This window comes from Sorex araneus, chromosome 6, assembly GCF_027595985.1.
Source record: "Sorex araneus isolate mSorAra2 chromosome 6, mSorAra2.pri, whole genome shotgun sequence".
Taxonomy (NCBI): domain Eukaryota; kingdom Metazoa; phylum Chordata; class Mammalia; order Eulipotyphla; family Soricidae; genus Sorex; species Sorex araneus.
In genome coordinates, this window is record NC_073307.1 from 161,004,250 (window position 1) to 161,020,208 (window position 15,959).

General features: G+C 53.3%; 3 protein-coding genes and 1 non-coding gene across 4 annotated transcripts; 3 read left to right on the forward strand and 1 right to left on the reverse strand.

Moving 5' to 3' along the window:
• Positions 1-3,146: 3,146 nt before the first annotated feature.
• Positions 3,147-5,152, reverse strand: C6H11orf98 (chromosome 6 C11orf98 homolog). Its single transcript, XM_012935689.2, has 4 exons — positions 5,033-5,152; positions 4,767-4,891; positions 3,567-3,664; positions 3,147-3,472 (listed from the first exon to the last, which is right to left on the reverse strand). The coding sequence occupies exons 1-4, from the start codon at positions 5,069-5,071 to the stop codon at positions 3,363-3,365; spliced, it is 372 nt and encodes a 123-aa protein (XP_012791143.1). The 5' UTR covers positions 5,072-5,152; the 3' UTR covers positions 3,147-3,362.
• An 88-nt stretch (positions 5,153-5,240) lies between these two features.
• CSKMT (citrate synthase lysine methyltransferase) lies at positions 5,241-6,916 on the forward strand. Its single transcript, XM_004621486.2, has 2 exons — positions 5,241-5,821; positions 6,000-6,916. The coding sequence occupies exons 1-2, from the start codon at positions 5,755-5,757 to the stop codon at positions 6,650-6,652; spliced, it is 720 nt and encodes a 239-aa protein (XP_004621543.1). The 5' UTR covers positions 5,241-5,754; the 3' UTR covers positions 6,653-6,916.
• LOC129406316 (small nucleolar RNA SNORA57) lies at positions 5,306-5,454 on the forward strand. Its single transcript, XR_008630926.1, has one exon. It is a non-coding gene; the product is annotated as a small nucleolar RNA SNORA57 (small nucleolar RNA).
• Positions 6,917-7,888: 972 nt separating the features above from the next.
• LOC101555440 (ubiquinol-cytochrome-c reductase complex assembly factor 3) lies at positions 7,889-8,574 on the forward strand. The gene is made up of 2 exons (XM_004621487.2): positions 7,889-8,082; positions 8,173-8,574. The coding sequence occupies exons 1-2, from the start codon at positions 7,966-7,968 to the stop codon at positions 8,305-8,307; spliced, it is 252 nt and encodes an 83-aa protein (XP_004621544.1). The 5' UTR covers positions 7,889-7,965; the 3' UTR covers positions 8,308-8,574.
• The last annotated feature ends 7,385 nt before the right edge of the window (positions 8,575-15,959 follow it).

A 15,959-nucleotide genomic window follows, 5' to 3' on the forward strand; every position in this document is an offset into this window, starting at 1 on the left:
ATTGGCTGTGTACAAGGCAAGCGGATTTCCCACTATACTATCTTTCTTGTCTCTTAAACACGTTTTTGTACCTAGATCACCAAAAATGAAACACACTGATGCTACATACATCCTAATGGAATGTGGTCGAGTGCAATCAAATTCTGGGACAGCCTTAAATAAATAAGACAGGACATTTCACACATACCGTCCAATAGCACAGCAGGTAAGGCGCTCGCCTGGTATGTGACCAACCCAGGTTCAATCCCTGGCACTCCCTATGATCCCCCTAACCCCACAAGGAGTGAACCCTGAGCGCAGAGCCAGGAGTAAGCCAAGTACCACCATTATGACCCAAACCCCCCAAAAATACAATTTTAATATAATAAAATCTTATGCAAACAGAAAATAAAAAAGTCATCTAAGATAAGGTAGGGGGTCCTATTCCGGACTGAAGGAGACTAAAAAGGCATGACAGTCACATGCAGTATGATCTTTCACTTAGAGAAGCAACTCTGAAGAATTTTTTTGGGGTGGGGCTGGAGCGATAGCACAGCGGGTAGGGCGTTTGCCATGCACGCAGCCAACCTGGGTTTGAATCCCAGCATCCCATTCGGTCCCTTGAGCACCGCCAAGAGTAATTCCTTGAGTGCAGAGCCAGGAGTAACTCCTGTGCATGGCCGAGTGACCCAAGAAGCCAAAAAAAAAAAAAAAAAGAGAATTTTTTGGGGGTGGGGGCAGAGAGGTAGGACAACAGAAAGGGCACTTTCATTGCACACAATGACCAGGGTTCGATCCTCAGCATCCCTTATGGTTCCCTAAGAATGGCCAGAAGTGATTTCTGAGTGCAGAGCCAAGAGTAGCCATATTGGTAGGCCAGACAGTACAGTTGGTAGGGTACCTACCATGCATGTGGCCGACCTGGTTTGATCACAAGTATCACATATGATCTCCAGGGCACTATCAGGAATGATCCCTGAACACAGAGCCAGGAGTAAGCACTGAGCACTCAGGGTGGGGCCCAAAAGAACAGTAATTTTTATTTTAATTGAATCCCCGTGAGCTACAGTTACAAAACTTTCATGTTTGAGTTTCAGTAATAACAATAATTGAATGCCCATTCCTCCACCAGAGCTCATTTTCCACCACCAATGTCCCTAGTATTCCTCCCCCCCAAAAAAAACACAGTAATTTATTTTATTTTATTTTTGCTTTTTGGGTCATACCTGGCGATGCACAGGGGTTACTCCTGGCTCTGGACTCAGGAATTACCCCTGGCAGTGCTCAGGGGACCATATGGGACGCTGGGAATCGAACCCGGGTCGGCCGCGTGCAAGGCAAATGCCCTACCTGCTGTGCTATTGCTCCAGCCCCAAACACAGTAATTTTATTGATTAACACAAGTTAATTCCAAAAAAAACTGCTTTGGGCTAAGGAAGGAACAGAATGATAGCACAGTGGGTAGAGTGCCTTGCGCATATGGCTGACCTGGGTTGGATCCCCGGCCAGAAGCCCTGAGCACTGTTGGGTGTGGACCTGTCCACCAAAAAATGTTTTAGGGGGCCAGAGCGAGAGTACAACAGATAGGATGTTTGCCTTGCATGCAGCCGACCTGGGTTCAATCCCCAGCATCCCCTATGGTCCCCTGAACAATGCCAGGACTAATTCCTGAGTGCAGAGCCAGGAGTAACCCCTGAGCATCACCAGGTATGATCCAAAAGCAAAATAATAACAATAATTTTAAAAAATCTTTTAAAAAATTGTTTTAGGGCTGGGCTCTGGCTTACGGTAAAACACATGTATTGCGCTGTAAGGCCTCGATGCAATCCCTCATCCTACAACAAAAATTTGAAAATTTAAGATTACTATCTTAATAGGGCTGGGGACAGGGCTGGTATAGTGCAGGGGGTAAGATGCTTTCCTTGTAATGCGGTCTGCCAGGTTTGATCCCTAGCACACCACTAGGGGTCATTCCTGAACAAGTAATAGTCCTGACTACTAATAGTAGTACTACTACTAGTACTATTGCTAGTACTATTATTACTAATAGTAATAGTGGCACTATGCAGAGTCTCTTGCCTGCACGCCTGGCTGTCTTCCCTGGGGCCCCTCGGAGGGGATGGGCTCCAGCTTCCCTCTCTGCCCTGAGCAGAGCCAAAGACCACCGGAACCTAGCCACAGCCATGCTCAAGGCCCCTCTCCATACATTCGGACAGGCCTCATGCATGAAGGTACCGGCAGAGGAACCCAGGTGTGTGTAATCCCATCAACGGCCAACATCCAGAGACTTAAAAGCGCGCTCCCAGAAGCGATATTTTATAACCTACTTCTCCCTCTGGGAGAAACTCGCAAGCTACTGAGAGCTTCCTGCCCACATGGGACAGCCCCGCAAGCTTCCCATGGTGTATCCATATGCCAAAGCCATTTAACCAGCTAGGTCTCATTCCCCTGACCCTGAAGCCTTTAGAGGCTTCTAAAATCTCAGGGATAAGACGAATGTAGAGTTTACTGAGACTGCTCGAGCCACTCGACGATCAACGGAATTTCGGGATCGCAAATAGTAATAGTAAGTGATAGTTCTGACTACTCTGGACTTGGCTCCAAAACCCAACCAACAGGAGCCTGGGGAATAACCCTGACCCTAAGCCAAAGCAAACTAATACCAAACACAGGGCCCAAGCCCTTCTCCACTGGCTAAATCAGGCAGGGAAAGAAGTTGTTCATGGTTTTGTTTTTGTTTGGGGGCCACACCGGGCAATGCTCAGGGGTTACTCCTGGGGATGCTTGGGAGACTGTATGGGATACCGGGGTTCGAAGCTGGGCCGGCTGCGTTCTGTGGCTCTGACCCCGGAAAGAAGAGGTTTTCTCTATGAACTCCCAGCCCTGGCTTCCAACCAGCAGGATTTTCTGAACATGAGCAGGTAATCTTTGGTGATGATTTTACAGAACCCAGCCCAGGAAGCAGAACCAAACATGACCCAAGTAGTGTCTGACCCTCCACACATAGGGGCAGGGCCACCCCCGCCCCCACATCTCCCTCTGGCCACGGTGTCCCAGAGAGGCTGGCTTCTCATTACCTTCGCTCAGATCAGCTCTTGGCTCCTTCCAGGATGGCCCGCCTTGACCCAGCACCCACATTCCGACACTGAACCTCAACACACGCCAGAGGCAGTCCAGGGCTTTATTACAAACGGAGCTGAGGACTGTTGGACAGCGGGGCCGTGTCCAGCTAACTCCATGCAACACATCCTTCCCCGCGGGCCCGGTTCTGGAAGCCCCGAGGCCTGTCTGGAAGAGGGCTTCGGGGAGAGGGCGCAGAGCACGGCTTGGGCACAAGTCCTGGTTGCAGCTGCGAAGCTTTGGGCCTTAGTGCTGCGGGGTGCTTAGCTCTCATCTCCCAGGTCCTCCATGTCTACATCTTGGGGGACTTTGGGCTTCTTTTGTCTCCTGGGTTGTGATTCGCTGGTCCTGACGGGCTTGGGAGGTGCTTCCACTGAGCAAAAGAAAAAAAAAGAGTTAAAGGCCCTCCCGCAGCAATAAATCCAGGCGGCGGTGCCCATGCCCCAACTCTGAGCCGCTGGCCTCACCGTCCATGGCTGCTTTCTCTTTCTGGGCAAGCCGGATCTGCTGAAGGAGTTTTCTGCGCTTCTTGCCGGACAGAGTGATGTTGGCACGGGCACTGGACCTGAGGAGATGGCAAAGTGGATGGCTAGCTTAAAGGCGAGGGAAGCGGCCCGGTGGCAAAGAGAAAGAACTGACCCCTGTTCCTTTTCTTTTTTAAATGTTTTTATTTTATTTTAGGGCTGGAGCGATAGCACAGCGGGTAGCGTGTTTGTCTTGCACGTGGCCGACCTGAGTTCGATTCCTCCATCCCTCTCGGAGAGCCTGGCAAGCTACCAAGAGTATCCCACCCACACGGCAGAGCCTGGCAAGCTACCCGTGGCGTATTGGATATGGCAACATTAACAACAAGTCTCACAATGGAGACATTACGGGTGCCTGCTTGAGCAAATTGATGAGCAACGGGATGACAGTGATAGTGACAGATTTATTTTAGGTTAATTTTTTTTTAAATTTTATTGAATCACCATGAGATAGTTACAAATGTTTGAGATTCAGCCATATAATGATCGAACACCCATCCCTCCACCAGTGCACATTTCCCACCACCAATGTCCCCAGTATCCCCCACGCACACACATCCCAGTGCTCACCATGCCTCTGTGGCAGACAATTTTCCCAATACTCTCTCTCTACTTTGGGGCATTATGTCTTGCTAGAATTTTCCCACCATCATTCAAGCCTGTCTGCCGGGGGCGGGTGCTAGAAAGTTTATTTTCCATTGCTCATTTAGAATACCATGAGAGCTTGCGAGTGCAAAGCCAGGAGTAACCCTTGAGCATCGCTGAGTGTGACCCCAAAAGCCAAAAAAAAAAAGAAAGAATAGTCAATGAAAAGGGCAGCATTCCCAGGATTTGAGAGACCTTGAAACTTGGACGCAAAAATGCCATGCGTGCCCTAGGAAAGATCCACCCGGCTGTGCGCACACGGTCACGCGTGCTTGCGGCTGGATAAGAACCCATGCGAGTGTATGAACATCTGGCGACTCCTGGGCATGTGACGGGAGCCAACGGCCCACCTGGGGACCCCCGGGGGCGGGGGGGTCCGAGGCCCCAGGGACAGACTCTAAGATTTTGGAAAGCAAGCACAGCGGTCGCGCAAGCCGGCGGCTCGGGAGCAGGGACGGGGAGGCAGACCCGGGCCCGGGCAGGGGCCTGAGCACTCACGCGCGCTTCTTGAGGTGGTGCCGCGTGATGAGCCCCTCGTCGACCACCGCCCCGACCACCCGGTGCTTGAGGCGCCGCTCGCGGGTCAGCATCCGCCGTCGCTTGAACAGCTTCTTCTTCAGCTCCTGCAGCAGGGGAGGAAGATGCCAATCAGACCGAGCCCGGGCTCCGGGAGGGGCCCGCGCCCACCCACGCCATCGGGGTGAGGCCGGCAGGCTCCGAAGCCCCGGTTAGACACCCAGGCGGGGGGGATCCCACCCAGTCACCGTGCGCGGCCGGTTGATCTTCCCTCCCGGGCACCCCATGGCTGCGCGGCCACAGCCAACTCCAGGACCGGCGTTTCCGCTCTGCGCTGGGCCCGGCCCCGCCCCCCAGTCCGCCACGAACCAATCGCAGCCATGGGGCGTGGCCTAGCGCTATATAAAGGCGCGACCGGCGCTTGCGGGTCTTTCGGGACCTGCTACCTGGTAATCATGCACGTTGTTTGCTTTGCTCGCGCTGCAGGGGAATTCGCGGGGAATTTGGGGCGGGGGTTGGACCCTCCTTTTCTTGGCGGGTATCGGGCGTGCGGTCCCGATGCCCGTAATGTTCGGAGGCAGAGGGCAAGGGCGCCTCGCCCCTCGGCGTCATGTCTTCGGTGCCGGCGGCTTCCCATCCGCCGGTTCTATCCTCAAGCGCCGGGACACGCTACTGCAGCGGGGCGGACGGGACGGGCTCGGCGGGCACCTCCTCCTCGGGTCCCCTAAACACGCTCCTCTTACCATTTCAGGCCCCAGGAGCCGGAGCTGTCGCGTCCCCCTCCCCCCCACCAACCCCCGCGCCTCGCCGAGCGTGGCAGCCAATAAAGACCGTTGTTGTGTACCGTGGTCAGTGTGTCCGGGTTCTGTGTTCCGCGGCTGTCGCCGGACGTGGTCATGCGCGCTGAGCCGGGATCGTAAAGGCGGCCGCGGGTCCCGTGGCACTGCCAGAGCTTCCCCGTGGCCTCGGGATGGCAGCGCTGCGCCGAGTGCTCCGAGTGGCCACGCGGACGGCGGGGGCGCGCCGCGCCGAGTCGGGTACGCACCGGGGGCTGGGCAGAGGGGGAGGTCAGCGGGTCATCGGAGCCCTTGGGAGTCTGGGCCCTGGCCCTGAAGTGTCCGTTAAGACCCCCCCCCCGGGGCCCATTGCGTCCTATTTGGCCGCGATGGCGCGGCTCAACTGCCATGTGACAGCCCCCTCCCTGCGTGCCCGCAGGCTCCCTGGCCAGTAGCTGTCTGGCCGATCACCGCCTCTGGGATCAGCTCCATGCCCGGCCCCGACCCGCTAACGACCCCACCTTCGACTGGTTCTTTGGCTACGACGAAGCCCAGAGCCTCCTCCTGCCATTAATAAAGAGGGCACCGGCAGTGGAAACAACGCGGGTGCTGGATGTGGGCTGTGGCACCTCAGGCCTGTGCACGGGCCTCTACACCAAGTGCCCACACCCTGTGGACGTGCTCGGGGTGGACTTCTCTCCTGTGGCTGTGGCTCACATGAACAGCCTTCTGGAAGGTGGCCAAGGTCAAACATTGTGTCCTGGGCACCCTGCTTCCCGCCTCCGCTTCATGCAGGCAGATGCCCAGAACCTGAAGTCAGTGGCGACTTCCGGCTTCTTCCACTTAGTGCTGGATAAAGGCACCTGGGATGCCGTAATCCGGGGTGGTCTGCCTGGAGCTCACCGGCTACTGTCAGAATGCTTGAGGGTTCTAAGCCCCCAGGGAACCCTGATTCAGTTTTCCGATGAGGACCCTGACGTTCGGATGCCTTGTCTGGAGCAAGGCTCCCGGGGCTGGACTATTTCTGTGCAGGAGCTTGGCCCCTTTCGAGGCATCAGCTACTTTGCTTACTTGTTTCAAGGTCAGCATTAAGGGTTAGATGGTGGTAGAGGAAAAGGAGATGCTTGGACACCCTGGGTTTGATCCAGGCACCAAAAATAAAGATCCTTATTTTAGAGGCCAAAGAAATAGAGCGCTGGCCTTCTAAGACAACCCAGGTTCTATCCCTCGCATCCCATATGGTCCCCTGAGAACTACCAGAAGTGATTCCTGCCTGAATGCAGAGCCAGGAGTAAATCCTGAGCATCGCAGGGTGTGGCCAAAAATTTTAAATAAAGACTTGATTAAAATGACTACAATTTGAGTGACAGTTTTCTCTTTGTAAGATAGTTGGAAACTGGGGTGTTGAGGCCAAGCTTCCAAGTTAGCTAGTTGGCTGTACATGCTAAATGAATGTTTGGTGTCTCAGTTCATAGACCTGGGGATGAATACATCCTGATACATAAGACATTTAGCAAAGCCAGGAACAAGATGTATGCTGAGTAAAGATACAAATGGGTTTTACCCACTTCCAGCTAATGAGAACCCAAGAATCACTCCAGGCAGGGTCCAGGGGCTATAGGGGTAACTGGAGATTGAACATCCATCTAAGCATGTCTCTGGCCCTCCTACTTTTCTTAGGACGCAGCTGTAGATGCTCATTGTCAGCTAGCTCACTCCCAGCCTAGCTGGAGGGACAATGTGATGGGGATTGAACCCAGTGGGCCTCGTTTCCCAACACCTACTGACTTAGATGATCCAGTGATGTGTATATATATATATATATATACACATCACTGTATATATATATATATTTGGCTTTTGGGTCACACCCGCTGATCTCAGGGGTTACTCCTGGCTGTGTATTCAGGAATTACTCCTGGTGGGGCTCAGGGGACCATATGGGATGCCGGGGATTGAGCCCAACCATGTCAGGCAAACACCCTGCGGAGCTGGTCCTGTAACCTAATTTGAGCTTCGTTTTTCTCCCACAACTGTTGTAGAAGATTGAGAGGTCAGAGAAATAGTACAAGAGTTAAAGGTGTCTTTCAATTAGGGTTTGGGGATATATATATATATATTTTTTTTTTCCCCCACTCCGGATGTCGTCAAAATTGGCCTGAGTGTTAATCCACGGTGCCACCTCTTTTCCCCACGCGCTTAATCTAAGCCAGTCAGACGAGGGCGCTCTAGATTCTGAACGTTTCGCGGATCAGAACCTCTCTAGCTTAGCTCTTCTCAATGGTTTGCTCCGTAGGTCGCTCTAGCCGGCTCGGGTGGGTGGGGGGTGGGAAACGCCTGGACTACAGCGTCGACCTTTCTAGGCCGCGGGAGGCTGGGGAGGGCAGCTCGCTGGTCGCGCGGTCATGGCTCTGCGCAAAGCGCTGATCCTGGGCGCGCTGGTGGGCACGGGGGCTGGCGTGGGCTCAGCGCTCTTTGTTCTCGTCACCCCCGGAGAGCAGCGGAAGCAGACGATGCTGAAGGTGGGAGGCATCCAAAGTGCGAGGCGGGGGAGGCGGGCGGGCAGCTCCTGGCTGGGTCTCGGACTTCGACGTTCCCTTTGCTGCCCGTAGGACATGCCGGAGCAGGACGCGCGGCACCGGGACGAGACGGCCAAGATCAATGAGTTGGTGCTGGCCAGGCTGCAGGAGGCCGCGTCCACGCAGGACAACGTGGCCTGCAGGAAGAACTGGATGGGCGGGAGGTAGCGCGGACCTGCCCTCGGCTGCAGGGCTGGACGCCCTCCGGGGCGCCCTTCTCCGTGGGCTCCGCGTGGAGTCCGGACTTGGGGTGCTGCGCCCAGTTATCCGAGTCAGGCTGGAAGAGGCCGGTGCTGTGACTCTGTGATTCACGTTCCAACTCCCCCACCGCCGACCCCCCAAAAAGAGCGCATTGACTGCTTTTTATCGTCCACGCCCTGATCCCCAGGTGTCAGCTGTGGCCAACTTGGGAACCAATAAAATCCCTTTTCTCCAGCCGGAGTGTGAGCTCTGCAGTCCGGCACCCATAAAGGCCTGGTGTTTGGGGGGTGCTTGATGACTCCGTTCTTGTCCGCCACGTGAGAACAACTTTGTAGGCTCGGCGATCAGGTCCTCCAAACACAAGTGGCGTCATATGAAGTACACCTGTTGGGTGGGGGTACTTCCAGGAATAACCCGGCAGCTGTTTCGGGGATCACACCCAGCAGTACTCAGGGCACACGCCTGGCCGGCAGGGATCTTTCTGGGCAGTGCTGGGGCGTGGGGGATGGAACCTACTGGGCAGCCTAGTGCAAGGTAAGGGCCTGAACACCAGTGATATCTTTCCAGCCCTACTTTTTTCTTTTCTTTTTTTTTTTTGTTTTGTTTTTGATTTGTTTTTGGGTCACACCCGGCAATGCACAGGGGTTACTCCTGGCTCATGTACTCAGGAATTACTCCTGGCGGTGCTCGGGGCACCATATGGGATGCTGGGATTCGAACCTGGGCCGGCCACGTGCAAGGCAAACGCTCTACCCGCTGTGCTATTGCTCCAGCCCCAGCCCTACTTTTTTCAAGTAAGACACTTTGAATGCAAGAGGGTACTAGTTTTAAGGAGAACTTGGAATGTTCCAGGAAGGTCAGAAATGGGCAGGAGCAATAGTAATAGTAGGTAGGGTCTTTGCCTTGCGCTCAGCTGGCCTGGATTCAATTTCAGTTCCTAATATTGCATATGGCTTTGCCAAACCATGGCGGGTGTGATCTCTGAGCACAGAGCCAGGAGTAAGTCCTAATTACTGCAGGGTGTGCCTCCACCCCCACACAAAAAGGGGGTAGGGGGGTGAGAACCAAAAATATAATAGGATATACATGTCCTAAATGATGGTACCCCGGGTGAGGTGCTGTAAAGGAGATTTGGCACCCAGAGTCAGAATGCAGGTGGCCCCAAGTGAAATGTATCCAAACATTTTTTTTTTTTGCTTTTTGGGTCACACCCGGCAATGCACAGGGGTCACTCCTGGCTCTGCACTCAGGAATTACCCCTAGCGGTGCTCAGAGGACCATATGGGATGCTGGGAATCGAACCTGGGTCGGCCGCGTGCAAGGCAAACGCCCTACCTGCTGTGCTATCGCTCCAGTCCACCAAACAACATTCCTTTCTGGTTTGAGTCTGTGGTCACACCAGCGATTTTTAGGACTGACTCCTGGCTCTGCACTTGGGAATTATTCCTGGTGGACTCAGGAGACCAAATGGGGTGCCGGGGATCAAACCCAGGTCAGCCACATGCAAAGCAAACGCCCTATGTGCTATACATCCCTCCGCCTTCCCTATTCCCAAGCAGCATTTTTTTTTTGTGAGGGGGAGGGGACGGGGGTCACACCCAGCGATGCTCAGGGGTTACTCCTGGCTCTGCACTCAGGAATTACTCCCAGCCCTGCTTGGGGAACCATAAGGGATGCTGAGGATCGAACCTGGGTCCACCTCATGCAAGGCAAACGCCCTACTGGTTGCACCGTCCCTCCAAACCCTCAAGCAGCATTCTTAAACTAGAATTCTGGAAAATCCTGTCATGATAGAGGACACCTTGGGTCTCTGCCTTCAAGTGAGGTTGGACAGGCCCTTCCACACTGACACGCACCCGTGTATCTGTGGCCATCATTCACGCTTGCTGGAGCAGCTTGGATGGACATACTTGCTGCGGGTAACAGCTGCTTTGAGTCAGGAAACAGCCTCAGTTCTCGTCTGCGTTGAGGGTGATTGTGAAGAGCTGAACTTAGAGATTCAAGTTGTGTGCCTGGCCCGGAGTAGCCTCTGAGTGAATATAAGAAGTGAGTTTTTTCCTCCTAAGGTTAGTTTCCGGTCTCTATGGGAGAGGTTACCCAAAAGGGCACGCAAAGCTGTCAGTGCGGGGACTGGAGTGATGGTACAGCGGGTAGGGCTTGCACAAGGCCCACCCGGGTTCCATCCTTTGGTTCCCGAGCACCGCCAGGAGTGATTCCTGAGTGCAGAGCCAGGAGTAAGCCCTGAGCAACACCTGGTGTAGCCCAAAGACAAAAGAAAAAGGAAAAGCTAAAGCTGGGGCCGGAGCGATAGCACAGGGGGTAGGGCGTTTGCCTTGCACGCGGCCGACCTGGGTTCGATCCCCGGCATCCCATATGGTCCCCCAAGCACTGCCAGGAGTAATTCCTGAGTGCAAAGCCAGGAGTAACCCCTGAGCATCGCTGAGTGTGACCCAAAAAGCAAAAAAAAAGGAAAAGCTGTCTGTGGGGTTGTCGGCACACATCCAAACCAACTCCAACTCACTTTCCCATCTCTCAGTTTGGAGATCACATCCCTGGGGGCTCCTCCTGGCTCTTTTGCTTGAGGTCACTCCCAAAGGTCCTGGGGTGCCATGTGCTGGGGTGGCACCAGGCCTCCAGCCGGCAAAGCAAACGCTCCAGCCTGTTGAGCCACGCCCCCGCCTCTAGCAGCCTTCAAGTGTTTATACTTGGTTTGGGGTCATGTTCGGCGGTGCTCAGGGCTTCATCCTGACTTGGTACTCGGGGATTATTTCTGGCTGGGCTCCAGAGACCATATGTTGTGCCAGGAATTCAACCCTGGTCAGCCCTAGGCAAGACCAGTGTCCCACCCATTGTACCGTGTCTCCAGGCCTCTAGTTGCCGTTTTTTAACTGCAATTTTGAAAATGCAATGTTTGAAAGCTGCTCACAATCACAGGACGTACAACACAAAAGGATTGGTGCTGAATGTTTTATTCCATAAATCCCGCCCCCTCGGGGCTGGAGCGATAGCACAGCAGGTAGGGCGCTTGCCTTGCACAGGGCCTACCCGGATTCAATTCCCGGCGTCCCATATGGTCCCCTGAGCACCACTATGGGTAATTCCTGAGTGCAGAGCCAGGAGTAACCCATGTGCATGTCTGGGTGTTACCCAAAAAGCAAAAAACAAAACAGCAGAAAGCCTGCCCTTAACAGTAATGTAAACCACAATACCCAAACATTTTTTAAATTTTTTTTAATTAACCCAGGGACTGGAGCGAGAGCACAGCAGGTAGGGCATTTGCCTTGCACATGGCCGACCCGGGTTCGAATCCCAGCATCCCATATGGTCCCCTGAGCACCACTATGGGTAATTCCTGAGTGCAGAGCCAGGAGTGACCCCTGTGTATTGCCAGGTGTGACCCAAAAAGCAAAAAAAAAAAAAAAAATTTTTTTTTAATTAACCCAAAGAGATGGGCTTGAGGAGAGAGGTCAGTGGAATGGAGCAATATCGGGCTTGCTACAGGCTCGGGTTTGGATCTCCGCTACCCCTTAGTCCCTCGCCAGGAGCAGCCTGTGAGTCCTAAGCTAGAAATAGCCCAAGTGACTGCCACATATGTCCCAGACAACAAAGACTCTTAAACTTTGTTTTGTTTGGAACCACAATGGGCGATGCTCAGCGGTTTCTCCTGGCAGTGCTTGGAAGCATCTGGGATGCCGGAGATGGATCCTGGGCCCGCTACCTGCTGTATTCTCTCTCCAGACCCATTCTTTTGGTTTGTTTTTGGGCCCCACACTGCAGTCAGGGGTTACTCTCTGCGCTCAGGGATCACTCCTGGTGGCCACAGGGGACCGTATGAGATGTCATATATCCAACCCTGGCCAAGGCAAAGGCCCTACCTGCTATACTGTCGCTCAGGCCTTCCAACACCGCCCCGACAACTGCCATTTTGGTGGGGGATCCTTTTTTGATCATATTCAGTGATGCTCCTGGCTCCGCACTCTGCACTGGCAACACTCAGGGGACCTTATGGAATTCCAGGGATCGAACCTGGGTCAGCTGCATGGAAGGCAAATGCCCACCCTCCCCGCTGCACTATGTCTCTGGCCCCCCTCCAGCCCCTCTTTTAATACTATTTTATTTTTTGCTTTTTTGGTCACACCCAGAAGTGCACAGGGTTTACTCCTGGCTCTGCACTCAGTAATTACTCCTGGCAGTGCTGGGGGATCATATGGGATGCTGGGAATCAAACCCGGGTTGGCCGCGTGCAAGGCAAACACCCTACCCACTGTGCTATCGCTCCAGCCCCTTTTATTTTATTTATTATTATTATTATTTTTTGCTTTTTGGGTCACACCTGGCAATGCACAGGGGGCCACTCCTGGCTCTGCACTCAGGAACCACCCCTGGCGTTGCTCAGGGGACCATATGGGGTGCTGGGAATCAAACCTGGGTCAGCCATGTGCAAGGCAAACGCCCTACCCGCTGTGCTATTGCTCCAGCCCCTCCAGCCCCTTTTAATACTATTTTAAAAGGGGGTCAGAGAGTACAGCAGGCAGGGCATTTGCCTTGCATGTGGCCAACCTGGGTTCAGTCCCCGGCATCCCATAGGGTCCAGTAAGGACCGCCAGAAGTGACCCCTGAACAGAGCCAGGAGCAAGCCCTAAGCACTGCTAGGTGTGGCCCAAAAAACAAAGTGGAGAAAGAGAACGTGTCTCTGTGTGCAGCCACTGGGTGGGGAAGCGGAATCTCTCTGCCAGATTTTTGTTCATTTTTTGAAATTTAGTCGGAGATTTTTTTTGGAGTGCCTGGGACTGAAGCCACAGCCTCGCAGATGCAAGAGGAAGGCCTTACTGCAGAGTCATGTGCCCTGTCCAAGAACCAGGGACACACACTCGCTATGTGTGACCCTGACACATTGGCTTTTGTTTCATTTTTGGTTCTAAACATGAGGTGCTGGGGATCAAGACTGAGTTCTCCCTACAGCCTTGTGGCTGCTGTCATAGCCACGGAATAAAAACATGCTGGAGGTGGCTAGAGCGATAGCACAGCGGGTAGGGCAGTTGTCTCGCACACGGCCGACCCGGGTTCGATTCCCAGCATCCCATATGGTCTCCTGAGCACTGCCAGGAGTAATTCCTGAGTGCAGAGGCAGGAGTAACCCCTGTGCATCGCCAGGTGTGACCCAAAAAGCCAAAAAAAAACAAAACAAACAAAAAAAACACGCTCTGGAGTATTAAGTGTCGGGGGCTGTGAGGGCTCGGCAACTCAGAGCCTCCTGGTGTGTGGATGGGCTTTACTGTTGCCATCTGGGTCCATTTGGACAAGTCCTGCGCTTGGCTACCCCGGGGATAAGACATGAGCCGAGGGCCGGCTAGCTGTCTGAATGGAGGAGCTCCGAGTTCACGTTCCAGCCCCGCTTGTCCCCGAACCCAACCAGGAATGACTCCCAAGCACTGGGTCAGGAGTAGCCCGAGCACACTGGGTATGACACAAAAATCAAAATCAAGCTGAAGAGACAGTACAAGGGTTCAAGTACTTGGGGCTGGAGCGATAGCACAGTGGGGAGGGCGTTTGCCTTGCATGCAGCCGACCCGGGTTCAATTCCCAGCATCCCATATGGTCCCTTGAGCACCACCAGGAGCAATTCCTGAGTGCAGAGCCAGGAGTAACCCCTGAGTATTGGCAGGTGTGACCCAAACAGCAAAAAACAAAAACAAAAGTTAAAGTACTTGTCTGCCATGCGCCACAGCCCTGCACCTGGTTTGAATCCTGGCACTACATACAGCCCTCGGGCGGAGAGGGCTAAGAACTGGCAGGCGGGTATGGCTAAAATATTGATGGGGAAAAAAATTAAAAAGTTTTTAACTTATAAAAAAAATATTAACAGGGGTGAGCAGAGCGATAGTACAGCAGGGAGGATGTTTGCCTTGCACACGGACAACCAGGGTCTCATCCCTGGGATCCCACATGGTCCCAGAGCACTGCCAGGAGTAATTCCAGAGTAATTCCAGAGCCAAGAATAACCCCTGAGCATTGCCGGGTGTGGCCCAAAACAAAATGTAATGGGATAATTGTATCTGAATGGAGATAAATGTGCCACTGCATTTTAGCACATATAAAACACTTAGGAGGGGCTGGAGAGAGAGAGCAGACCCCTCTTTGATTCCTGGCCCATAAGGTACCCCACTGCCAGCCAGGAGTAATTTCTGAGTGCAGGGCCAGGAGTAATGCCTGAGCATTGCTGGGTCTAGACCAAAGGGATTAAATATTTTAAATAAAAAAAAAATTCATTGAGGGGTCAAAGCAATAGTAGTGGTTAAGGCTCTTGCCTGCACGTGGTCAATACAGATTTGGTCCCTGCTGCCCCATCCACCTCATATTGTCCCCAAGCCCACCAAGAATAACCCCCGAGCACTGCGGGGTACTCTGGGAGTGCTATGGGACACACCCAGTGGTGCCCAGGAACTATTTCTGGTTTGGAGCTTGGGAGTAACCCCGAGTGCTCCCAGCTTTCTGAACTATCTGGCTGCAGAAACTTTCTTCTTTGGGGATGGGGGTGCAGCCACACTGAGCAAGCTATTCCTGGATCTGTACTTAGGAGTTAACACCCTAGTAGTGCTTTAAGGGGACCTACGTGGTACTGAGGATTCAATCCAGGGAACCATATGGGATGCCAGGGATCGAACCCAAGACTGCCACGCAGAAGGCAAGTGCTCTACCTGCTACATTCTCTCTTCGGACCCTGAGCTGGATTTTATCCCTGGATCCCATATGGTCTGAGCCACCAATAATTTGAGGGCAAAGCCAGGAGTAAGCCCTGAGCAGACTGGTTGGTCTCTAAATGAAAACCAAATCAGGGATGCAACCACATGCCAATAATTACACGCCTTATTTCCTGCATTAACTCTTTGGCCAAGCCCTAAGCACTTTAAACTATTCATATTAAATACTCATACTCTGTGGAGTCCAAGAAGGAAATTAAAAAGTCCCTAATTCTCTGGGCCCGAACAACAGTAGAGAGGGAAGAGCATACTGCTTTGCCTGCAGCCGACCTGGGCTCATTTCTGGCACCCTATGATTCCCAGAGCCTGCAAGGACCCAGAAAGGGAAAGAAAAATTGTTCACCCTAGTAAGCTATCTAGCTCCCAAGAGGATGTTTTTCAAACTACCACAACACCCAGCTGTACTCAGGGCTTACTCCTGGCTCTGCACTCAGGAATCACTCCTGGCAGAGCTCAGAGGGCCATATGGGATGCCGGGGATTGAACCTGGGTTGGCCATGTGCTTGGCAAATGCCTCCCCGCTCTGCACGGAAGCCAGGTTCAAGCACCAAAACTGCCCAGAAGCAAGATCCATGCAGTCTGGAACAGCCCCTAAGTTCAGGTATTTTTATTGTTTTGAGCATCCCACCTGGTGACACTTAGGGGCACTGGGTGCTCTGAATATAGGAATTTCTTCTGGTGGTGCTCTGGGGACCATATAGGATTCTGGGGATTGAACCCAGGTTGGCCACATGCCAAGACAAATGCCCAAACCACTGTACTATGTTACTCAGGACCCTGGATTAGTCCCAAAGTACCACTGCCTCTGACCCCCCACCCCCACCCCCCAAAAATCAACAGAGGAACAGCGGCTACTGT